The sequence below is a fragment of the Plasmodium sp. gorilla clade G2 genome, assembly GCF_900097015.1.
Source record: "Plasmodium sp. gorilla clade G2 genome assembly, chromosome: 12".
Lineage (NCBI taxonomy): Eukaryota > Apicomplexa > Aconoidasida > Haemosporida > Plasmodiidae > Plasmodium > Plasmodium adleri (nom. inval.).
The window spans coordinates 1,734,438-1,758,504 of NC_041704.1; the positions used below are offsets into that span (position 1 = coordinate 1,734,438).

Consider the following 24,067-nt stretch of genomic DNA (forward strand, 5'->3'; position numbering starts at 1 on the left):
AAAAACTTATATATTTTTTTTAGTAAAAAAGATATAACATGTCAAATATTAAAGAAATATATAAAGAATTTACACTCCATAAATAAATAAATATATAAAGATGTATCATCTATATTGAAAATAAAGAAAAAATTATTCTATTTTTCATCCATGAATTTTTGAAGTGTATTAAAATTTTTACCAAAAAAATAAAATATGTATAAATGAATAATTATTTATTATTTAAAGAATATTAAATTTATATATATATAATATATATATGTATGTATGTATTTTTATTATTATTATTATTTTTTTTGTAAAAAATTCAAAAAAATATATTTTCAAGTACACGAAAAAATATTAACTCAATTTATATCTACATAAATAATAAAACATACATGTAATTGTTATAGTTACGTAATAAAAATTTTTTTTTTATTGAATAAATTTATTGTATATATAAGTGTAATAATAAATATATATTTTTTATTATTTATATGCACATTACATGAATTTGTTCTATAAAAATAAATATAATTTCATTTTATTAATATATATATATAGAAATTTATTTTTACTATATAGTACACAAAAAGAATATTACAACATTTTTTTTTTTTTTTGTATAAAAATATAAATGAAAAAAATTATATATTATTCATAAATACATATATATTTTTTATCGTATATATATATATATATATATATATAATATATCATGCAAAAATTTATATGTGTTTATATACATAATGCCAACAAGAAATATATTTTTTTTAACTATATACATATATAATTAAAATTAAAAAAAATAATAATAATAATAAAGATATACGTTCATTTTATATACTGAAAAGATAATAAATATAATGAAAAAAAAAAAAGAAAAAAAGAAAATTCACACATTCCATAAATATATATCAAAACATACTATAAGTTATCAATTACTATAAAAAAGAGATACATGAAAAAAATAAAGATAAAATAATAAAATTCATGTATTCTATATATAATACTACATCATTATATATATACACAGTTATATAGAATAATCTCCAAGGAAAACAATGTATACTTTTACTGTTACAATATAACTCTTATGTGTTCAAGCATAATAATGTTCTATTACACTAGTATAAAAAAATTTCATTTAAATGTTTTGACAAAAATAATAAATTTATTAATAATATAAACTTCTATGATTTTATGCGCAAAAATGTATATTTAAAAGAATTCATGTATTGGTTTTAAACAATAACATGTTCAAATGTATGAGTATAAAAAGGTATACATATATATATACATGTATGTATGTATGCATGTATATATATATATATATATATATATATATATATACATATGTCTACATGTTACTTCTTATAAGAAGATGCATAACTTAAGTATAGTTATGAAAATAATATTTCAAAATAAATATGTATACATAAATATTACTTATATAAACTAAATTATGTATATATACTTATTTTATGTATAATATCATATATCATAACTTAAAATTTTTTCTATCTTTTATATCATATATATATATATATATATATATATATATATAATATATCGACAATTATATACAATAAGTAAAATATCATAAATATTTCATCACGAAATAAAGAAAAAAAAAAAGGAACATAAGTTATATTTAAATTGTGTAAAAAAAAATATATTGTAAAAAAATTATGGAAAATAAAATTTATAAATAGTTTTATAAATTGTTCCCACGATAAAAAAATGAAAAGAATAAATAATTAAAAAAATATATTTTATATAAATAATGATTAAAATAAAATAAGAATATTCTTATGTTTATGAAATTACATTATAAAAATGTCATTGATACAATTAAAGGATTATAAGCATTTGTATAAATTAATAGAAGAAAATAAAGTTAAAAATAAAATATAATTTAAAAAATACAATATACAAAAATATAAAAAGTAACATATTATTTTAAATATATAAAATAAAAAATGGACCTATATACATTATATTTTTTTATTTACGTTAAAATATATAATTTTCTTTTTTTTTTTTTTTTTTTTTAATGATCAGACGTACAGTTATGGGAAAATTTGGGTTGGCTATTAAGGGGAAAAAAAAAAAAATAATAAACGAAAGTACATACGCATAAGATATAAGCTTGTTATATAATGTAGCTAGCATACACTTTATACTTGTATAATATATATATATATATATATATATATAATTAAAAAAAATTCTGAACGTGTTCATAAATAATGTCATATAAATATTTATAGATAGCCAAAAAGAAAAAAAAAAAAATTTAATTTTAATTTGGATATATTTTATGTATTTTCTTCATTTGTGTGTGTATAATATGGATTGAATATTTTTATGCGAAAATACATTTAAGATGCACTTTAAAAATGTACTTATACTTTTAATTTTTTTTTTTTTTTTTTTTTTTTTTCAAGTCCTATAATTGGGGGTAGTACACAAAAAAAAAAAAAAAAAAAAAAAAATTCTCATTAATGTGCATATGTAGATCTCATAAAAATTAAATTATTTCATACATATATATATATGTATATATAATTTGCTTACATAAATAATATATTTTCTTGAATATAAAGCTCATTTTGTGATATAATGGAAATAATACATGTGTATAATATTAAAATACGCATTTTCATATTTAACATGAAATGAATATGTTATATCTTATACATAAAAATAAAAAATATATATATATATATATTTATTTATTTATTTAAATATTTTTCTTTTTCTTTTTTTTTTAAATGTTATTTGGAATAGATAACATTTGGTATTCTAATAAAATTATTCAAATAATATAAAAAATCGAAAAAATGGTAGTATTCTTTATATATATATATATAATCTCATTAACATTTTTTTATTTCTCAATTATGATTATATCAACGGCATTGTAATTTACTCAATCCTGTATGTAATTAATAAAATGTGTATATATACATCTAAGAATTCTTTTCATATATAATATATTATGTGTTTTGTATATACACATATATTGGTTACATGCAAAAATACTTTTATTTTATTTTATTTTATTTTAATTAAGAAGTTAATATTATTTGGTATTCTTATTTTTAATAACAAAAATAGCAAAAAAAAAAAAAAAAAAAAAAAATACATATATAAAGCTGTATCATAAAAAAATAGAACAAATTATGTACTAAAAAAAAATTTATATGTATACATATATATATATATATATAAAATAATTATTACTATATATAATAATAATAATAATAATAATATCAAATATATTCAAGATTTTTATAATATAAAATAAAAGGAGCATAACATATAAAAACATTTCTAGTGTGTATTATTCAAATAAAAATAGTTTCAATTTGTAATAATAATTTAATTCTTTGATTTTTTATTTTAGTTTTTTTTTTTTTCTTATGACATATCATAGTTTTGTATATATTATTATTACATTTGAAATATAGATGGAGTTTCTAATGGTTCATTGAAAAATATATCGAACGTATTATCTTCTTTAAAAGGTGTTCCATTATTATTTAAATTTTTATGAAAAAGATCCAAATCCTTTTGATCTGTATTAGATTTAACTTCTTTTATATTACTTTCATTATCATTACGATTATCATTTATATGATTATTATCAATATTATTAACATTTATATTACGTGACATATTAATATTATCTCTATCCATTAAATTATTAATTGACGTTTTTGTAATTTCATTTTTATTATGTTCTTGATTTACTTCAAAAACTTTATGAAACATATCATTCATATTTTCATATATATCTTTACCAAAAACTAAATTGTTCTGCACATTTTCCTGAACTAATTCATTTTTTTTAAGTAATATATTTTCTGTATTTATGTTTGAGTTTTTATTATCTGACTGATTTGTTTTTATCATTTTATCGTTATGTTGTATCAAACACGTTCCTTTTATTTGTTTAGAATCCATATTTGAATTATTGTTTATATTTTTGCTATTATTACTATAACTTTTTTCCTTATGAGGATATCCTTTTTTTCTTTTCTTATTCTTAGATTTTGTACTTACATTGTCTATTTGTGATTCATTATCATTATTTTTTCGTCTTTTATATATTCTATTTGAATCCTTATTTAAATGTGAATTAGTTCTTTTTACGCGTACTCCACTGTTTTTCCCGTTGTTATGTGTTTTATAATGATATTCGTTTAATTCCATCATCTTTTGTTTTGATAACAATTCATTATTTTGTTTAATTTCTTGTTTAATTTTTAACTCTAATGAATTTAAAGAGTCAAGATAATTAATTTTTATTTTATCATCATTTAAATCCCCATTTTTGTTTTCTATATTCAATGATTTCAAAAACGTTCCACTTGTATTATTATAATTATTATATATATTATCATTTTTTGAATTAAAAAATAAATTATCTGAAGTCATATTATATTTATTAAATAAGGTGTAATTTTCCTGCAAATCCAATTCATTTTCTTGATCCATTAAAAAACTATCCAATTTCCTTTTTTTCTCCTCATTTATAAATGGATTTTCGACTTTTAAGTCCACTATATTTGTTACATTTTGTTTTTTTTTCTTTCGATTCTTTTTATTAATTGTTTTCACAGTTCTTTTTTTGAAGCCTTGAAAAATAACATTTTTATATTTCTCAGCGAAATTTCGAATAAAAGAAAAACCTTTTTCTAATTTTTTATTCATTTTTTTTTTTTTTTTTTCTTCTTCTTCTTCTACTTTTGTTTTTAATATATAAATAAATATAAATAAATATATATATATATATATAATAATTTGCTTGTAATAAAATAAGCCTCTTGTTATGACATTTATTTGTATAATATTATATATTATTATATAATCCTTTTGAATTTTTTGTCGAATATATTCTTCTTCTTCAAAAAAAAAAAAAAAAATTATAATATAATTATTAATTATATATTATATATTTCATATGTAATATTTTATTTATTTATTATTTTATATTTTAATGGTGTGTTTTTAAAAGGGTAATTATTATTACCCCTAAAAAAAATATACATATATATATATATATATATATATTAAATGACAAGAATATATAATGTAATAATTAATAATTATATATAATAATAAAACGAAAAAAGAACAATCTTGGATTTTATCTTTTTTCTTTTTAATTTTTATAATTATAATTTTTTTTTACCGTATAATTTATTCTATTGTTTTATTTTTAAAAGAATGTGTTTAAAGTGAAATATCATACATATGATGTTTCTTTTATTTTATTTTACCTTATTTTATTTCTTTTTTTTAATTTAAAAATGAGATATATAATAAGTACATATTCCTTATATTATATTTTCACATATATATTATATATATATAAGTACAATAAATAGAATATAATATATTATTTTTTATTCTCGTGTGTGATACATTAAATATAAGAATATTATTCTATATGGTGATTCCATAAAATTTATACTTAAAAATAATTTTATTTTTTTTTTGTATTGCATTTTATCTTATTAATTAAATGGAAAAATATAAGGATAATAAAATAATAATAAATAATATATTTATTGTAATGATAATCTAATAATATATATGAAAAATAAAACATGATGAAGAATAGCTTATACAAATTAAATAAAATTCTTTATAACTTACACATACACTTACACAATTTTTGATGCTTAAAAGAATGAAAAAATAAAATATAAATATATCAGTTAAAATATTTTACACCCATATTAGAAAACATCATATGATTATATGAATATTTCTAATTAATAAAAAATTATAATATTTCAAAATTTTATATATTAGTTAATATGAAAATATAACATTATATAGGTGTATTGTTATAAAATAATGGTAGTTTTTTTATTTCATACACATGAATCATATATAAAATAAATAAAAATAAAATAAAATAGATAAAACCCCTTTTTATATATTTCTCCTTTCTGTTCTTAAATATATACAATCATTGATATTTTTAAAATAATAATATATATGGAGCATTTAAGTAAAATAAAAAATATATATATATAATTAAACTTATAAAAATAAAGTATAAGATTTACACTTCATGTTAATCTTTTTTAGATAATATATATATATACATATATGTATGTATGTCTATATATATATATATATATATATATATATATATATTTTTATTAGAAAATTTAATCACAGGAGCAATTTCTGGTGCTATTGTTGATGCTGTATTATTTCCTATTGATTATATAAAAACAAACATACAAACAAATAATTCCTTTTCAATTTATGATACCAGAAAAATATATAATGGTATTCTACCAACTTTAATAGGTACCGTTCCAGCTAGCGCTTTTTTTTATTGTTTTTATGAATTATCCAAAAAAGTATTAACAGGTAATAAACAAAAAAAAAAAAAAAAAAAAAAAAATAGCCTGTAATTTATCATACCTTCTTATCATTGTATAATAATAAAATAAATACAAATGTATTTATTTTGTGTGTGTGTAAAAATAAAATTATAGAAAATTATATTTTTTTTAAATATTAAATGAAACACATAATAACATGTAATAATATATATATATATATATATATTATTTACGCATATAGACTACAATGCAAATATAAATAAAAGTTATTTATATTTAATTTCAACCAGTATAGCAGAAGTTACGGCATGTATCATTAGGTATAAAAAATAAAATATTCATACAATATATATATATATATTATAAGAAAAATATAAAAATTTTGTTGTAAATATAGTTAAAGGAAATATTTATATAAACTTGAGGTGAATACACCTTATTTTTTTTTTTTTTATTATAATAAAAGCCTGCAAAATATTACATATTCTTTATATTTACAGGCTCCCCTTTGAAATATTAAAACAAAATATGCAAGTATCAGGAAATATATCTATGTTGAAGGCAATATATAATATATCAAATAAAAATGATTTGCCAAAATATTTATTTAATAGCTATTTAATTATGGTAGCGAGAGAAATTCCTTTTGATTGTATTCAATATTTTTTATGGGAATCATTAAAAGAGAAAGGAAAAAAAGGTAACTTTCAAAAAAAAAAATATAATAATAATTAAATAAATTATAAAAAAGCAAACCATTTCAAAATATTATATTTACTTTTTTAATTTATTTATTATGTAAGATTTTAAAAAATTATCGGATAAACACCCCACACTTATGTCTGCTTTGTGTGGTGGAATGGCAGGTAAATATAACAAACAAAAGAACAAAAAAAAAAAAAAAAAAAAAAAAAAGAAAATAGATATATAATATAATATAATATAATATAATTATATATCAAATTTTATACATTTAATATATCATTTTTCTTAGGAGGGATTGCTGGATTTTTAACAACACCCGTTGATGTAATTAAATCTAGACAAATTATATATGTATGAAAATAAAAAAAATAAAATAAAAAACAACTATTCTTCATTATATTTCATTATTTTGTGTCATCATATAAGCATAAAAAAATAAATAAACATCTATATATTTATGTACATGTGTATATTTATTTATATATATATATATATAGGGAAAATCATATATAGAAACTATTAAAGATATATCAAAAGGAGGATTTTTATCATTTTATAAGGGTTGTTATATAAGAGCTAGTTATTTATGCTTTGGAGGTATGATATTTTTTGGATGTCTAAGATTTTTCTCATTTTAAATATATGAATTCATATTATATAATGAGAACCTTTTTTATGTAATTTTTTATATACATTGTTATATATGCAATTCTTTAAAAGATTTTTCAAACAAACATATATGCTTATCCATACATTTACTTAAGCATATAGATAATTTCAAATGATAATATATATATATATATATATATATGTAATTTTATTTTTATTTTTTTTTTTTTTGTATTAAAAATAAGGTTTATTTTCAATGTGTACTTATTATTTGGTATATATATTATTTTCTAAAAATTGTGCCTATTATCTATACTAAATAATTCTAATTACACAACTTTTTGTTGAGAATTTTTTAAATAAAAAAAATAAATAAATAATTATAAATATAAAAAAAAAAAAAAATAAAGTGTTGTCTATTATAAGCATGAAAAAAATAAAAGAATATAAATAAATACATATATATATATATATATTATATGAAATATTCCTTTAAAAGGAAGGAATGTATCTATAGGTTATATAATTATTTATCTCTATTATATATTACTATATTTTAGTATAATAAATATCCATATTATAATTTGAATAAAGTAAATTTTCATTATTATAAAAGGTAATGTTTATTATTACATAATATTTTTAAATTATAGGAAGTACTGATATTTTTTAATTACACACTTATATATGAAAAAGAAATGAAAAAAAAAAAAATTTAAATGAAGTAAATATATTGATATTATATACAACATTTATTTATTTAACAAAATAAAAATTTATATATATATGTATAATATCATTATAAAATGATAAATTAAATCAACTTAAAATAAAATATTTGATTTTTAAATGAAAAATGAAAAAAGAGATATTCAAAGAAAAGGTACTAAAGCGAGATAAAAATTAAGTAATACATTTATATAATATATATTATATATATATATATATATATATATTAAAATAGGTTGAATATAAATTTAAACTTAATACTATTAATTCAGAAATAAACATCATTTAATATATTATAAATAAAAAGAAAATAATAAAACATTCAATTTATTTTAATTGAAAAAAATCATAAGAATGTAGACATTAATAATAAAGAGAGAGAGAGAGAAAAAAAAAAAAAAAAAAAAAAATAATAATAAAATAAATAAGTATAAAATTTGAATTACACAAATGATGTATGTAATATAATATATTATTATATAACATGTATATACATTATTATGAGAAAAATAAAGAATATAATATAATATTAATAAATTTTCATTTCATTCGTGTAATTTTTTTGTTATAAGAAAAAAATATCTAAGCTTAAATATAAAAATGGTATATATACATGTACGCTAATATATATCATTTGATATTTAATAAATATATATATATATATTATCTTTTCGTGATAATATTATAAATTCATGAAATTTTTTTTTTATAACTAAGGGCTTTAAAAGAAAAAAAAAAAAAAAAAAAAAAAAAAAAAGTACATACATATAATATATATATATAATATTATCGTTTTCAAGAATCATTATATATTTTTTTGAAATATATGAATAAGATTAGATTGTAAAAAGATGGAGGAAGATTCATTCAAAAATAGATTACTCAAGAGAAATATCGATATATGGATAGAAAAGTACCGACCAGAATTTTTAGATGAAGTAGTAGGAAATCCTTTTGTAATAAATACATTGAAGAGTATAATTACTTCAGGAAATATGCCTAATTTACTTTTAGCTGTAAAAAAAAAAAAAGAAAAAAAAAAAAATTTCTTTGATAATACATTTTATGAAAAGGATATATATTTATATATATATATATATATATATATATATATATATATGTACATGTTTTTTTCTTGAGTGTGTAGAAAAAATATTAAATTTTTTAACACAAAATGGTTTATTGATCATAAAAATATAAATATATATTTATGATTATATAAAAAATATAATTATATGTACATATAAATATATATGTTCATCCTCTTTTTTTTTTTTTTTTTTTTTTTTTTTTCTTTTTTATTATAGGGTGCTCCTGGTACGGGTAAAACGACAAGCATATTATGTCTGGCTAGCGAAATGCTGGGAAGTCAAGCAAAGAAAGCTGTTTTAGAATTAAATGCATCAGATGATAGAGGAATTAATGTGATAAGAGATAGAATAAAAAGTTTTGCAAAAGAAATTATAAGTTTACCACCAGGAAAACATAAAATTATTATATTAGATGAAGTAGATTCTATGACAACAGCAGCTCAACAATCTTTAAGAAGAATAATGGAATTATATTCAGATACAACCAGATTTGCTTTAGCTTGTAATCAATCTGAAAAAATAATTGATGCACTTCAAAGTAGATGTGCAATTATAAGATATTTTAAATTAAGTGATGATCAAGTTTTAAAAAGAATATTAAAAATATGTGAATTAGAAAATATAAAATATACAGATGATGGATTAGATGCTTTAACATTTATTGCTGATGGTGATTTAAGAAAAGCTGTAAATTGTTTACAATCAACATATGCAGGCTTAGAAGTTATAAATAAGGAAAATGTATTACATATATGTGATATCCCTTCTCCTGAAAGAATTGAGAATTTACTTAAACATTGTGTTAATAGTGAATGGAAAAAAGCACATGATATTGCATATAGTATGATAAAAGAAGGACATACACCTTATGATATATCCTTAACATCATCTAATGTCTTAAGGAGATTTAATATTGGATCAGAAGTTATACAAATTGAATTTTTAAAAATAGGTGCCATGGCATGTAATACAATGGCAACAGGTTTAACATCAGTAATACAACTAGATAAATTACTAGCTGATTGGTGTATGGCCGCAAAAATTTTAAGAACAAAAGCATGATATTTATGCATAAAATATATATATATATATATATATATATATGTGTAGGTGTAATTAAAAATATTTACCCCTTGTGGAAAATAAAATAAAATATATATAACCCATAATGACCCTTGTCAAAACATAATTATGTATTTTTTTTTTTTTTTTTTTATAAATTATTATTATATTTATGATTCCCTTTACTACAATATATAATATATATATATATATATATATACATATATGTGTGTCGATTTATTATATATATATATTTTTATTTATATATATATTTTTTTTAATAAAAAATAAAAAAATTTCAAAATATATGTCTTTAAATAAATGAAAGCTAATTTTAATATTATTATTATATATTTTTTAATTAACTTGATATTTTATTTTTTTTTTAAAATATAAACATTTAAAAATAAAGAATAAATATATGTTAATGCACAAATAAACACATATACATATATATATATATATATATATATATATATAATTTATAATTATTAGAAAATTTATATTACCTTTATTGTAACATACAAAAAAGGGATAATAGAAATCAAAATTTTATTTTGAATTCTAACAAAAAAAAAAAAAAATATTCACCTATTAAAGTTGGTGTTTCTCTTCTTATGACCATTATTTATGGCTTTTTTATTATATTTATTATATCTATTATTATAATTATTGTTACTTTTCCTCTTCTTGTTATTACTGTTATTTTTATTATTATTATTGTTTCCGTTTTTATTTTTTTTGCCTTTAATATATTTTAAATACATATAATTCCTCAACCTCTGACCACAGAGAGGAGGTAATCTTGAAGGATCTGCAACTTCTCGTTCAGGTTCTTTGATAAGCTGACTTTCATAACCCTGTTCTGTAATAACTAATCCGTTATTTTTTTTGAGTGCAAAAGGTTTTATATTATCATCATTTTTATTATTTTTATTATTTTTATTATTTTTATTTATGACTTTATTTTTAACCTTTGATTTATTTAAAAAAATACTTTGATTTCTATCTTTGATTAATTTTTGTGGTATGACGGCTTTATTAAAATGTTTGATAATTTTATTAATTTTTCTTTTTTCATTTACATTTGTATTGAAAAAGTCTTTTAATTCTTTTGATTTTAATGATTGATATAATATTTCTTTTTGTATGAACAATTTAATTTTTTTACTTGTACATTTATTTAATGTGGATTCAACTCTATATCTATATTTTTCAACAATATTATATTGTATATCTTTTTTAATCATTGAACAAATATTTTTATCTTCAATTAATGTTTGTAATAATTCTATATCTACATAATTTAATTCATTCACAAATGATATACATTTCCCTTTATTATTCAATCTACATGTTCTTCCAATTCTATGTATAAATGTTTCTAAATCTGATGGCATATCAAAATTAACAACACATTTAACATCATAAAAATCTAATCCTCTACTATATAAGAAATCTTTCTCTTCATTAATTTTTGTGCTACTATCCGTTTTCTCATTTTCGTCATCTGTATTGTATGTTTTACATGAATTATTATCGCTAAGTGGTTCGTTCAACGTTTGATCATCCACATCATTATCATCATCACTATCATCATTATTATCGTCATTATTATGGTTATCATCACTATCATAATTATTATCATCATCATCCTCTTCATCATCATCCTCTTCATCATCATCCTCTTCAACATCATCCTCTTCATCATCATCCTCTTCATCATCATCCTCTTCAACATCATCCTCTTCATCATCATCCTCTTCATCATCATCCTCTTCATCATCATCCTCTTCATAATCCTCCTCCTCATCATTATAATCATTATCCATTTTATCAGCCCCCACTACACCCTTCACATGTTTCATATTATTCTTCTCATATTGAGGACAAATCAAAAAATGAAACTTCGAATTGTTAAAAGCCGAAATTATATTCTGTCGAATTAATATGGGATGGTTAGGGTTAAGTATAGATGAAGAAACATTTACGTATGTTAGAAAAATTTTAATTTTATAAGCATCATGTATGGTTGTAGTAAATATAATAGATTTATAAGGTATAATTCTATTTTTTATTAAATTATATAAATAGATATATTTAATTAATTCTTCTTTATATAGATAATAAAATGCCTTCCCTGTAAACTTTTGATAATTTGCTCTTTTTTCATTTCCTTGATGATCAATATTATTTTTTGTCGCTTCTCCCTTTTTGCTAATATCAATATTTGTGTCATTAGTTATATTTTTTTTTTTTTTATCAAAGGATGATTCGTTTTTTTGTTCAAGTGTAATATATATAGGATTATGTAAAAATAATTTTGTTTTGTCTAAAATATCCCTTTTTAAAGTAGCTGATGCCATAACGATTTGATATTTTTTGTTGAATTTTTTTGGTAAATAACTTGTTAGTGTCTTCAAATAAGATTGAAATTCTTGAGTATGTAAAACATCTGCTTCATCTAAAATTAATATTTTTAAATTCATTAAAATATCTAGATTATTTTTTTTCTTCTTTTCTATAATATGTGTACATAAATATTTTGGAGTACTAATTAATATGGTTGGATGATCATAAAAAGTATTGTTCACATTATGATTAACTGTTACTATATCTTTTAAATAAGAACATAACTTTTTTGTAACATCATATATTTGTAAACATAATTCTTCTGTAGGACATATTATAATACATTTATAAAAAAATTTCAAATGATCTTTTTCATTTAAATTCAATTTTATCAAATTATGCACAACAGGTATTAAATAAGCCATAGTTTTACCTGAACCAGTTTTAGAATTTATTATAACATCATTACCATTTAATATTTTACATATAGACATCTTTTGTATTATAGTTGGATGTTGATATTTAAATAAATATAATAAAGCTTTTCTTAATCTCACATCTAACATAATGTTATCAAAATTATCAAAATGGTTACTTCTGTCAAACATTTCCTCGTTATTCTTTTTTTTATTCTTAACACATTTTTTATCATCATCACTACCATCACTATCAATTTTATTTATATCATCACCATTACTATCATTTTTATTTATATCACTACCATCACTATCAATTTTATTTATATCATCACCATCACTATCAATTTCATTTATATCATCACTTATATTTTCTTTAATGTGTGCTTCTTCTTTTTTCTCTTCATCATTTATCATATCCTTCATTTCTGCATCATTCATTGTTACCGTCATTAGTTATTTTTTTTTTATTGATAATATAATTTTTATGATTATATAATTTTATATTGATTTTAAAAAAACAATTTAATTATATATATATAAATATATACAAACATATGTGGGAATAATATAATATATTTATAAATTGATATTTATCAAAACCTACATTTATGTATATTTTTATAAAAGATTATATATAATAAATATTTTTATATTTATAATTATTTCTATATATTATATATTAGTATTAAAAAAAATTACTCAAATTTAATCATTCTGTTATTTTATTTTAATGATTATATTCGAGTTTATATCTTTTCTAAATAATTAAATGACATAAATATATAAAGATATTATATATAGGAAATGTTATAAAAAAGCATCGTTAAATAATTATATAATTCACTATATTTAAGATATATATATGATGTTTTTTTTTTTTTATATTTATTTATAAATAAAAAAACTCATACAAATATATATATAAATATATGTGATATTATTATATTTGTTAAAAATCTTTTTAATTAGGTAAAACTTGAAAAGGGTAAATTAGTATAAAATTTTCGAAAATATATTATATATATATATAATATTAATATATTAGTATCTATTTTTTTTTTTTTTTATGTTATTTTATTATATATATATATAATTTATATATAATATATATGAATATATATAATTTTTAATATCAATAAAAGTATTATATATAATATATTTTTATACCCTAATATAAAATTTATAAACTTCTTCCCATTATTTATATGCATATCTATATATAAAACAAAGTATATTATATTTTTAATTACAATAATTTTTTCTACAATATATATAAGATTTCATTATTTGAATTATTATCAATAAAAATTAATTATTCAATTAATTAAAATATAAATATATTTAATATACATTTAAATATTTATTAATTTTTGTTTGTTCATATATATATATATATTATATTATATATATAATGAAATATTCTGACCACAACTTTTTGTTAAAAGAAAAAAAAAAAAAAAAATTAAAATATTGCCATTAAATTTTAAAGACATTCATTTATTTATATTCAAATAAGGTAAGGAAAAAAAATTAATAGATTTTCATATAGTTAATATAAATAAATATATTACATATATATAACATATATATATAAAATAATCATAGGAAGAAGGAAGCATAGTTTCCATAATAAAATATATATATAATATTTTTGTATATAAAAAATATAAGTTATATGTAATATATATGTATTATATGTATAACCTATTTTTTTTTTTTTTTTTTTTTTTTTTTTGGTATTTTTTGGGAACTGTATTAATTTTCCAGCACATATCATATATATATATAATATATATTTATTTATAAGTTTATTTTAAAATATGCATTTTAATATTTGTAAATTTTTTTATACGTTTGAAGGAAAATATTTCATATTTTTATAATTACGCATACTGAATAAAATAAATATATTTTATTCATTCACTATAATTTGTATATTATATATATATATATATATATATATATTATTTTTTATAATACTCTGATTTGTTTATTTTATTTTATTTTATATTACATTTTATTTTTATTTATTTTATTTTTATTTTTTTTTTGTAATTTTTGGTCGTGTGTTTATTATATTATATATATAAATAATATATACATATATATTATATATATATAATATGGAAATTATAAAGTTGTTGCATATAACATTTTTATCATTTTTTTTATTAACCCTTTTAGGTATATGGGTTTACAAAACATTATTTATATATAAAAAAGAGGAAAAGAAAAAAAATAAAGACGAAAAAGAAGAAAAAGAAAAAAAGGAAAAGAAGGAACAATCCAACATTTTTAATAACAAGGAAGGAGAAATATATTGTGATGACGAAAAGTGTTATTTAATAAATAAGTCAAATAAAAATATTTTATTAAAAAAAAGAGATAATAAAGAAATACAAGAAAATATAAGTGTTATGGACACAATGAGCAGTAATGATATGAATAATAAAATGGAAAATATAATAAATGATGATCATATAAATAGTCATCATAAAAACGTGAAAGAAAATGAATCAGTAAATTATGTAAAATATGTAAATGATGTAAAATATGTAAATAATTTAGAAGATTTAAATAATTTGGAAGATTTAAATAATTTAGAAGATGAACTTAAAAATAATAATAAACATGATAGTGTTCAAATATTAAAAGATAATCAAAATGATAATAATAATTTTATATCTAACAATGATAAATATAATTCAAGGGGTAACATAAAAAGAGAGAATACTCTGCTTGATGATAATACTCATGAAAATAAATCAGAAACAGAAAACGAAAATACAGATAAAAAACTTAATAACAAAATGAATGATAGTACGTTAGAGAGTATTTTTGATATAAAAGGAGAAGATATTAAATATAAACATCATATTGATAATAAAGATAATGTAACGACTAATATAAAAGAAGAAGATATTAAATGTAAACAACATATTGATAATAAAGATAATGTAACTTATGAGGAAAAAAATAATGATTCAAATGAATGCATAAATAAAACACAAAATGTATATCCTGTTGAAGAACATACAATTAATGAAGTAGAAAAAAATAAAAAAGATGTCGACTCCACAAATAAAACAAAATATCCTAGTAACAGAAATTATTATAGTGATAATTATATTAATTACGACACAGATGAAAATTCGAATATAAGCTCATCGAAAGAAAATGATAATTCAGATGAGTATAGTTCATATAATAATGATTCCTTATATAATACTGATAACAGTGAAGTAGAAAAAATGTCTTCCTCTATGGATGAGGATGAACTAGATGAATATGATGATGATGATGAAGATGAAGAGGAAGAAGAAGAAGAAGATAGTGATGAAGATAAATACAACGATACATATAATAATAATAGTAATAATAACGATGATAATTATTTTGAGGGAGAAAATAAAAGACATATGAATGATGATATCTTAAATAAAAGTGTTGAAGAAATAAAAGATATAGGAAATAATTATTTCAAAAATAATGATTATTTAAATGCTATATATTATTATAATAAAGCATTAAAAAAATGTAAAGACAAAAATATAAAAAGTATATTATATTCCAATAGAGCTGCATGTAATATTTTTTTAAAAAAATGGAATAGTGTTATAGAAGATTGTAATAAATCTATACATTTAAATGATAACTTTGCAAAGTCTTATATAAGAAGAAGTAATGCATATGAACAGTTACAAAAATATAATGATGCTTCAAATGATTTAAATAAAGCATTAACCATCGATCCTAATTTATTAAAAAATTATCAAGTCAAACAAAGAAAATTGAAAGAATTAGCTGAACAACAATTAAATAAAGAAAAAGAAGAAATGGTAGGAAAATTAAAAGATTTTGGAAACTTATTATTAGGAAAAGTAGGATTATCTCTAGATAATTTTGAAGTACAAAAAAATCCAAACAATGATGGATCCTTTAATATACAATTTAAGCAAAATAAATAACAATCATCAAAAATATATATATATATATATATAATGAAATCATTACAATGTAATAAATATACATATAAATCATTTCATTTTATCATATTTTCATTTTTTTTTTAAATTACATTTTTTTTCTTGTTTTTGTTATTAATAAGACGCATTGAAACTTCAAAATAAAAAATAAAAATAAATAAATAAATATATATATATATATATATATATATATATATGTATATATATTTTTATATTTGTATTTATTTAAAATAGTTTTCGAATATGGATATATAATTTTATATCATAAAGGGAAAATAACATATTAAAAAAAATAAATATTTAAAAAAAAAAAAAAAAAAAAAAAACATTATATTACTTGTTAACCACTTGGTTTTATTAAAATAAACAAAAAAAAAAAAAAGAAAATGAAATGAAATGAAAAAAATATAAATATAAAAATAAACATATATACATTAAAATATTATATATTAAATATGTGTAAATGGATATCATTATTATATCCCACATATACAATATGGAAATATTATATATATATATATATATATTAATTCCATGTTAACAAAAAAATTAAAGAAATATATATGCATAAACATATACATTTTGCATATATAATTTAAAAAAATAAGAATGTTAAAATAATTCGATATAAATAAAAAGTAATACATACATATATATATATATATATATATATATATTATGAATATATTTGTATTAAATATTGTAACACCTTTTTGACATTGAAAGCATCTATAGCATCAAAGCTTTGATCATTAAAGGATCCATTTTTAAATGTATTCAAAGTATGATTTGAAATTTTTGTAAATCCAAGGGCATTTCTACAATTTTTACATTGCTTCAAGGTTGGAAAGACAATATCTTTGTTGATAAATTTTTTTTTATTAAAATTATTAGAATGTGTTAATGTGTTGTTATCTATTATTATCAAATCATACATAGATCTTAAAGTTACAGCATTATGTATTCTCCATAAAAAGATAACAAATGATTCTGCTGAATGTATATTACAATAACCATAATAACAAAATTTTTGAGCATTTATAAAATGATCTATACAATTTTGACAATTTAAATAATTTTTAGTATAGTCTGTAATTACTTGTAGATAATATGAATAATTATATTCATCTTCTTGTAAACAATATACAGATATTTTATGATATAATAACCAATACGAGCATAATACAGAATTTGGTTCACATAATTTAAAAGATATTAAATTTGTATCCTTATTATTATATTCTAATTTATATTCATTAATATAATTTATATTTTCTATATATTTTATCCATTGATCATATTTTATAGGATATTTAAATGAATTTAATTTATTTATAATATCATATAAACCTTCTTCTAAATCATTATATATATTAGAAACAATACTTAACATAACAATAAAAGGTTGTATATATTCTTTTTCGATATCTCTTCCTAATGATATATGTTTTTTTAATGTAAATAATATACCAATAATAATATCATGTTTTATATTATCATTATTTAAATTCATCTGATTACTCCATCTCTCTACATTTTCTTTATTCTCTACATCATCATCATCATCATCATTATCATCATCATAATAATAATTATCATTATTATTATTATTATTATTGTTATCTTTAAAATCATCAATCATAACCTTTACATCATCTTTAATTTCTTTTTTATTTTTCTCATTATTATCACCAAAAAGAAATTGATATATTTCATTTTTCTTTTTATTCTTCTTTTCTGGATATATATACGAACTATTCATACATATCCTCAAGTCATTATAATTAAAGTTTACATTTTTACATAAATATTTTTCTATTAATGTTTTAAAATCATACATATTATCCAATCTTTCAACTTCTCTATATGCTAATAATAATTCTCCACTGTATTTTTCTCCTTCTATCATACTAGAGGGGTTAATATATTTATATTCATTTTCATTCATTTTATCATATACTGGAAATAATAATCTAAATGTAGGGAAAAATAAAACATCAAAATAACGACAATATGGAACAAGTAAATAACATGAACAGTCAAATACAAATAATGATACATTCTTTTCATATGTTAAAATCTTCTTTTCAACATCATTCCATATATTCATATATCTATTACAAGCAGGGCAATAATAATTCTTTATATTTATTAATATTACTTCTCCATGTCTTATATTATTTAATTTATTCCAAAAGTCATTTATTATTACATCTGCACCTTTACATACATTATCGCTTCTTACAATATTTATATGCATCCAAAAAAATAAAAAAAAAACTGAGAACAGTACTCTCAATGCACATGTCACTTTCATTGTTACATATTTATTAGGGGGATCATATAAATGAATAAATAAATAAATATATATATATATATATATATATATATATATATATATTATATATATATATTAATTATATGCTACACAAATGTATTAATATAAAACAGACAATTGTTCAGTAATTTTTAAGGTTACTAAAAATTTATGAACATATATTCTAGAAAATTATAATTTCAAAAAAAAAAAAAAAAAAAAGAGTATACAAAACATATATAAATAAATATATTTGTTATATATTTTTTTTCATCTTTCCATTTAATATTAAAAAAAATAATTAAAAAATCTGAGCATGTAAATTGGATATTTACATCTTCAAATTATATAATTAAAAGTTATATATATATATATATATATATATATGTTATTTTTATTCAATCATCGCATGCTTTCATACAAAGCTCATTTTATATAAATAAATAAATAAATATATATATATATATATATATATAATGAGTATCTATTTGGAAAGCATTTACATAAGTTTTGGTGTGCTTTTATTGATTATATATATATCAGTTTTTTTTTTATTTTATTATTTTTTTTTTTTTTTCTCATTCCCTTTTACGTATAATGAAAAAAATATTCATAATCAAAAGGCAATTTATTTCATTCTTTTATAAAATATCACACAAAGATACATATATATAATCATATGTGTTAATATATTTATATATTACATATTAAAGTAATATATATAAATATATATATTACTACTATTTAAAAGACAAAAAAAAGGTATATATTTATTGAATCATATATATTATAATACGTTAATGAAAGAGGAGAAACAAGGAAACAAAAAAAAAAAAAAAAAAAAAATTAAAATAAATAAATAATAAATAAATTTGGTATATATATATATATATTTTATGTATAATTTATAAAAATATGCTAAATATATTTTTCATAATCTATTTAACATATATATATATATATATATTATTATATTGCATAAACATTTTTTATAAGAACTCAAAAAAAAAAAAAAAAAAAAAAAAATACATGTTTATATATAACAAATATATTATTTATATATATATATATATATCATATTTAAGGATAGGATAAATAATATGAACATATATATATCATTTAAAAAAAAAGTGTAATACAAACTAAAAAATAATAACAAAATAGAATAAAATAATGTGATTAAAATTTAATATAAAATATAATATTTATATATTAAAAAAAAAAAAAAAAAAGGAATAAATAAATATATAAAAAATAAGCAGGGCATATATTATATATATATATATATATATATGTACAATAACTTATTTACAAAAAATATCATTGTTATTATAATATATATAATATATCTATATATAATATATTATACATATAATTTATTATTATTTTTTTTTTTTTTTTTTTTTTTCCTTTTTGGTTCTTCTGAAATAATATAAATTTTAAATAAATAATAAAATAGTGATATAATTTTATACAAAAAAAAAAAATATATAATATTTATTTTTCATATAATTTATATATATTCATAAGTATAAATAAAAATATATTTGTATATAAGAATTTATTTTATATATGTACATATAATTTTAAAAATATTACACAAAAATAATGATAAATAAAAACCCTTATAATAGTGAACAGAAAAATGATATAAGTGATAAACTTAATTATAAAAATATAAATGATGTAAGTATACATGAATTAAATTGTTTGAAAAATAATCGAGCTGTATATTTGAAAAGAGGAAATATGTTTTTTATAAGTTCCAAAGAGGAAGCATTAGAAGTATTAAAAAATAAAAGTAAACAAATGAAATAATATAAAGAGACGTATGAGGGACATATGTACTCATCATTATATTTGTATCTACAAATTTTGATATATCTCTAAATTGTTTTAAACTCACAAGGTTTGATATATATATATATATATATATATAATAATTCGAGGGTTTAATTTTTATGTGGAATGTTACACGTTACATGGACATTATCATGTTTATACAAATATAAGAAAAAAATAAAATAATATAAAATAATACTGGAACATTTGATAGTTTCATTAATACACTACTTATATATATATATATTTATTTATTTATTTATTTATTTATTTATTTATTTATACAAGATAGAATAAAAAACATTATATGATAAAATTAAAACTCCAAATATTCTTCGTATACATAACTTTAAACATCCTTATCGTTCTAGTTATCTCGAAAAATATTGTCTACAATGAAAGAAAATTAAAAAACAAAGATTGCGTGTTACTCAATAGGAGACATAAAAATGATCTTTTAAAAAGACAAGTGAAAAATAGAAAGGTAATTTTATTTAATGATCACAATATCGAATCAATAAATTTAAAAAGGAAATATAATAAACATACAAGATATAAAAACCTTGATGGATTTATAACAAACCTTAATATAACCCATGTTAATCATAATAATAATATTATTACATATGGTAAAAAAAAAAAAAAAGTTATATATTACAATAAAATATATAACCATTTTAATTACCCCGGATTTGATTTTACTGTATTAAAAGAAAATAATAATGAAGAAGATAAAAGTAGAATAGGTATAATAAAAACTCCAAGAGGTGATATAGAAACACCAAATTTCCTTTTCTGTGCAACAAAAGGATGTATGAAATCAACACCAATAGATTTTATTAAAAAATCTAACACACAAATTATATTGTCGAATACTTTTCATTTACTTATTCACCCTAAACCACATATTATTTTTCAATTAGGTGGCTTACATAAATTTATGAATTGGAAATCTCCTATTCTGACAGATTCTGGGGGATATCAAATTTTTAGCATGTCCTTTGGATCTGTCTCTAATGAAATAAAAAGAAAATGTGCAAGTTCTCCTCAAATATCAAATATGCCTATAAAAAAAAAAAAAAAAGAAAATTTAAATAATAAAGAAGACCAAGTGAATAATAATATTGTAAATTATAATTGTGAAAATAATATGTATAATGAAAAGGAAAAATGTTTATCTAAAAATAATAATAATATTAACAATAGTAATAATAATAATAATAATAATAATAATGATGATGAAAAAAGTATAAAAGATACAAATAATTTAAACAAACAAATTATCTTAAAACTTAATGAAAAAGGAGCAGAATATAAATCATATTATGATGGATCTATAGATTTATTATCACCTGAATCTTCTATACAATCACAATATTTATTAGGTAGTGATTTTATCCTAGTTTTAGATGAATGTACACCTTATCATGTTAATAAAATATATACTGAGAAATCTATGCATAGATCTCATAGATGGTATGTAAGATGTTTATCCGAATTTTATAAATCCAAAAATATGAAAAATTATCATGAATATTTAAATGATATATATAATAAAAAATATAAAACAAACGATAAATGGATAAAAAGAGATAAAAATAATCAAGCTATATATGGAATAATACAAGGTGGAATATACCCAGATTTAAGACAAAAAAGCTCTGACTTTGTTTATAATTTACCTTTTTTTGGTCTATGTATAGGGGGATGCTTAGGAAAAGATAAAGATATGATGTATACAGTTATTAAACAAACTATGAATATTATACATGATATTAAAAAAAAAAAAGGAAAAAATAGCTATAAAGAAAAACCAATTCATTTATTAGGTATAGGTCAAATTAAAGATATCATTTATGGAGTAAAACAAGGAATAGATACTTTCGATTGTGTTATTCCATCAAGATTAGCAAGACATGGATATTTCTTATCAAAAATTGAAAATATTCAAACCATAGAAAAACAATTAAAAAGAAAAATTCAAAATGAATATATAAAAATTAAATTAAGTATCTTTCAATCAGATAATAAACCTTTAGAACATGATTGTGCATGTTATACTTGTCAACATTATTCAAGGGCATACCTACATCATCTCTATAAAATTAATGATAATTTATTGGGAACATTATTAACGATACATAATGTTTATTATATGAACCAGCTAATGCAAGATATAAGAAATTCTATTAAAGAAGGTAATATTAATCAAATGGAACAAAAGTATATAAAAAAGTAAAAATATATATATATATATATATATTACATTTTTGTAATTTTTTCATTTTATTAATTTTTTTTTTTTTTTTTTTTCAAGTTTATCAAATATATATTTATATATTTCAAATAAATTTATTATTTCATTTTATTTTATTTTTTTTTGGTAAATCATTATGAAAAAACATTAAAAAAAAAAATAAATTAAAAATATTAAAACATATTTATCACAAAAGGAAAACCATTTTATAATTATGATAAAAAAATTCAATTCACAAATTAATGAATTATAAAAAAAAAAAATAAAATAAAATAATAATATAATAATATAATAATAATGTGTATAAATTATAATACAATATATTACTATTCCTATTTC

The 24,067-nt window shown here is 17.6% G+C and overlaps 8 protein-coding genes across 8 annotated transcripts; 5 read left to right on the forward strand and 3 right to left on the reverse strand.

Moving 5' to 3' along the window:
* Nucleotides 1–3,441: 3,441 nt before the first annotated feature.
* Nucleotides 3,442–4,704, reverse strand: PADL01_1241700 (conserved Plasmodium protein, unknown function; the record flags this gene model as incomplete). Its single annotated transcript, XM_028683391.1, has 1 exon — nt 3,442–4,704. The coding sequence occupies one exon, from the start codon at nt 4,702–4,704 to the stop codon at nt 3,442–3,444; it is 1,263 nt and encodes a 420-aa protein (XP_028539574.1).
* Nucleotides 4,705–6,000: 1,296 nt separating this feature from the next.
* On the forward strand, nt 6,001–7,702 carry PADL01_1241800 (mitochondrial carrier protein, putative; the record flags this gene model as incomplete). The annotated part of the gene is made up of 7 exons (XM_028683393.1): nt 6,001–6,013; nt 6,172–6,384; nt 6,601–6,679; nt 6,860–7,059; nt 7,163–7,225; nt 7,354–7,415; nt 7,562–7,702. The coding sequence occupies 7 exons, from the start codon at nt 6,001–6,003 to the stop codon at nt 7,700–7,702; spliced, it is 771 nt and encodes a 256-aa protein (XP_028539575.1).
* Nucleotides 7,703–9,253: 1,551 nt separating this feature from the next.
* Nucleotides 9,254–10,555, forward strand: PADL01_1241900 (replication factor C subunit 4, putative; the record flags this gene model as incomplete). The annotated part of the gene is made up of 2 exons (XM_028683394.1): nt 9,254–9,418; nt 9,710–10,555. 2 exons carry the CDS (start codon nt 9,254–9,256, stop codon nt 10,553–10,555), a joined length of 1,011 nt encoding a protein of 336 aa, XP_028539576.1.
* Nucleotides 10,556–11,142: 587 nt separating this feature from the next.
* Nucleotides 11,143–13,776, reverse strand: PADL01_1242000 (DEAD/DEAH box ATP-dependent RNA helicase, putative; the record flags this gene model as incomplete). The annotated part of the gene is made up of 1 exon (XM_028683395.1): nt 11,143–13,776. One exon carries the CDS (start codon nt 13,774–13,776, stop codon nt 11,143–11,145), a length of 2,634 nt encoding a protein of 877 aa, XP_028539577.1.
* A 1,673-nt stretch (nt 13,777–15,449) lies between these two features.
* On the forward strand, nt 15,450–17,294 carry PADL01_1242100 (tetratricopeptide repeat protein, putative; the record flags this gene model as incomplete). The annotated part of the gene is made up of 1 exon (XM_028683396.1): nt 15,450–17,294. One exon carries the CDS (start codon nt 15,450–15,452, stop codon nt 17,292–17,294), a length of 1,845 nt encoding a protein of 614 aa, XP_028539578.1.
* A 694-nt stretch (nt 17,295–17,988) lies between these two features.
* PADL01_1242200 (conserved Plasmodium protein, unknown function) lies at nt 17,989–19,629 on the reverse strand (the record flags this gene model as incomplete). Its single annotated transcript, XM_028683397.1, has 1 exon — nt 17,989–19,629. The coding sequence occupies one exon, from the start codon at nt 19,627–19,629 to the stop codon at nt 17,989–17,991; it is 1,641 nt and encodes a 546-aa protein (XP_028539579.1).
* Nucleotides 19,630–21,237: 1,608 nt separating this feature from the next.
* PADL01_1242300 (conserved Plasmodium protein, unknown function) lies at nt 21,238–21,447 on the forward strand (the record flags this gene model as incomplete). The annotated part of the gene is made up of 1 exon (XM_028683398.1): nt 21,238–21,447. The coding sequence occupies one exon, from the start codon at nt 21,238–21,240 to the stop codon at nt 21,445–21,447; it is 210 nt and encodes a 69-aa protein (XP_028539580.1).
* A 331-nt stretch (nt 21,448–21,778) lies between these two features.
* On the forward strand, nt 21,779–23,710 carry PADL01_1242400 (queuine tRNA-ribosyltransferase, putative; the record flags this gene model as incomplete). The annotated part of the gene is made up of 1 exon (XM_028683399.1): nt 21,779–23,710. The coding sequence occupies one exon, from the start codon at nt 21,779–21,781 to the stop codon at nt 23,708–23,710; it is 1,932 nt and encodes a 643-aa protein (XP_028539581.1).
* Between the last annotated feature and the right edge of the window lie 357 nt (nt 23,711–24,067).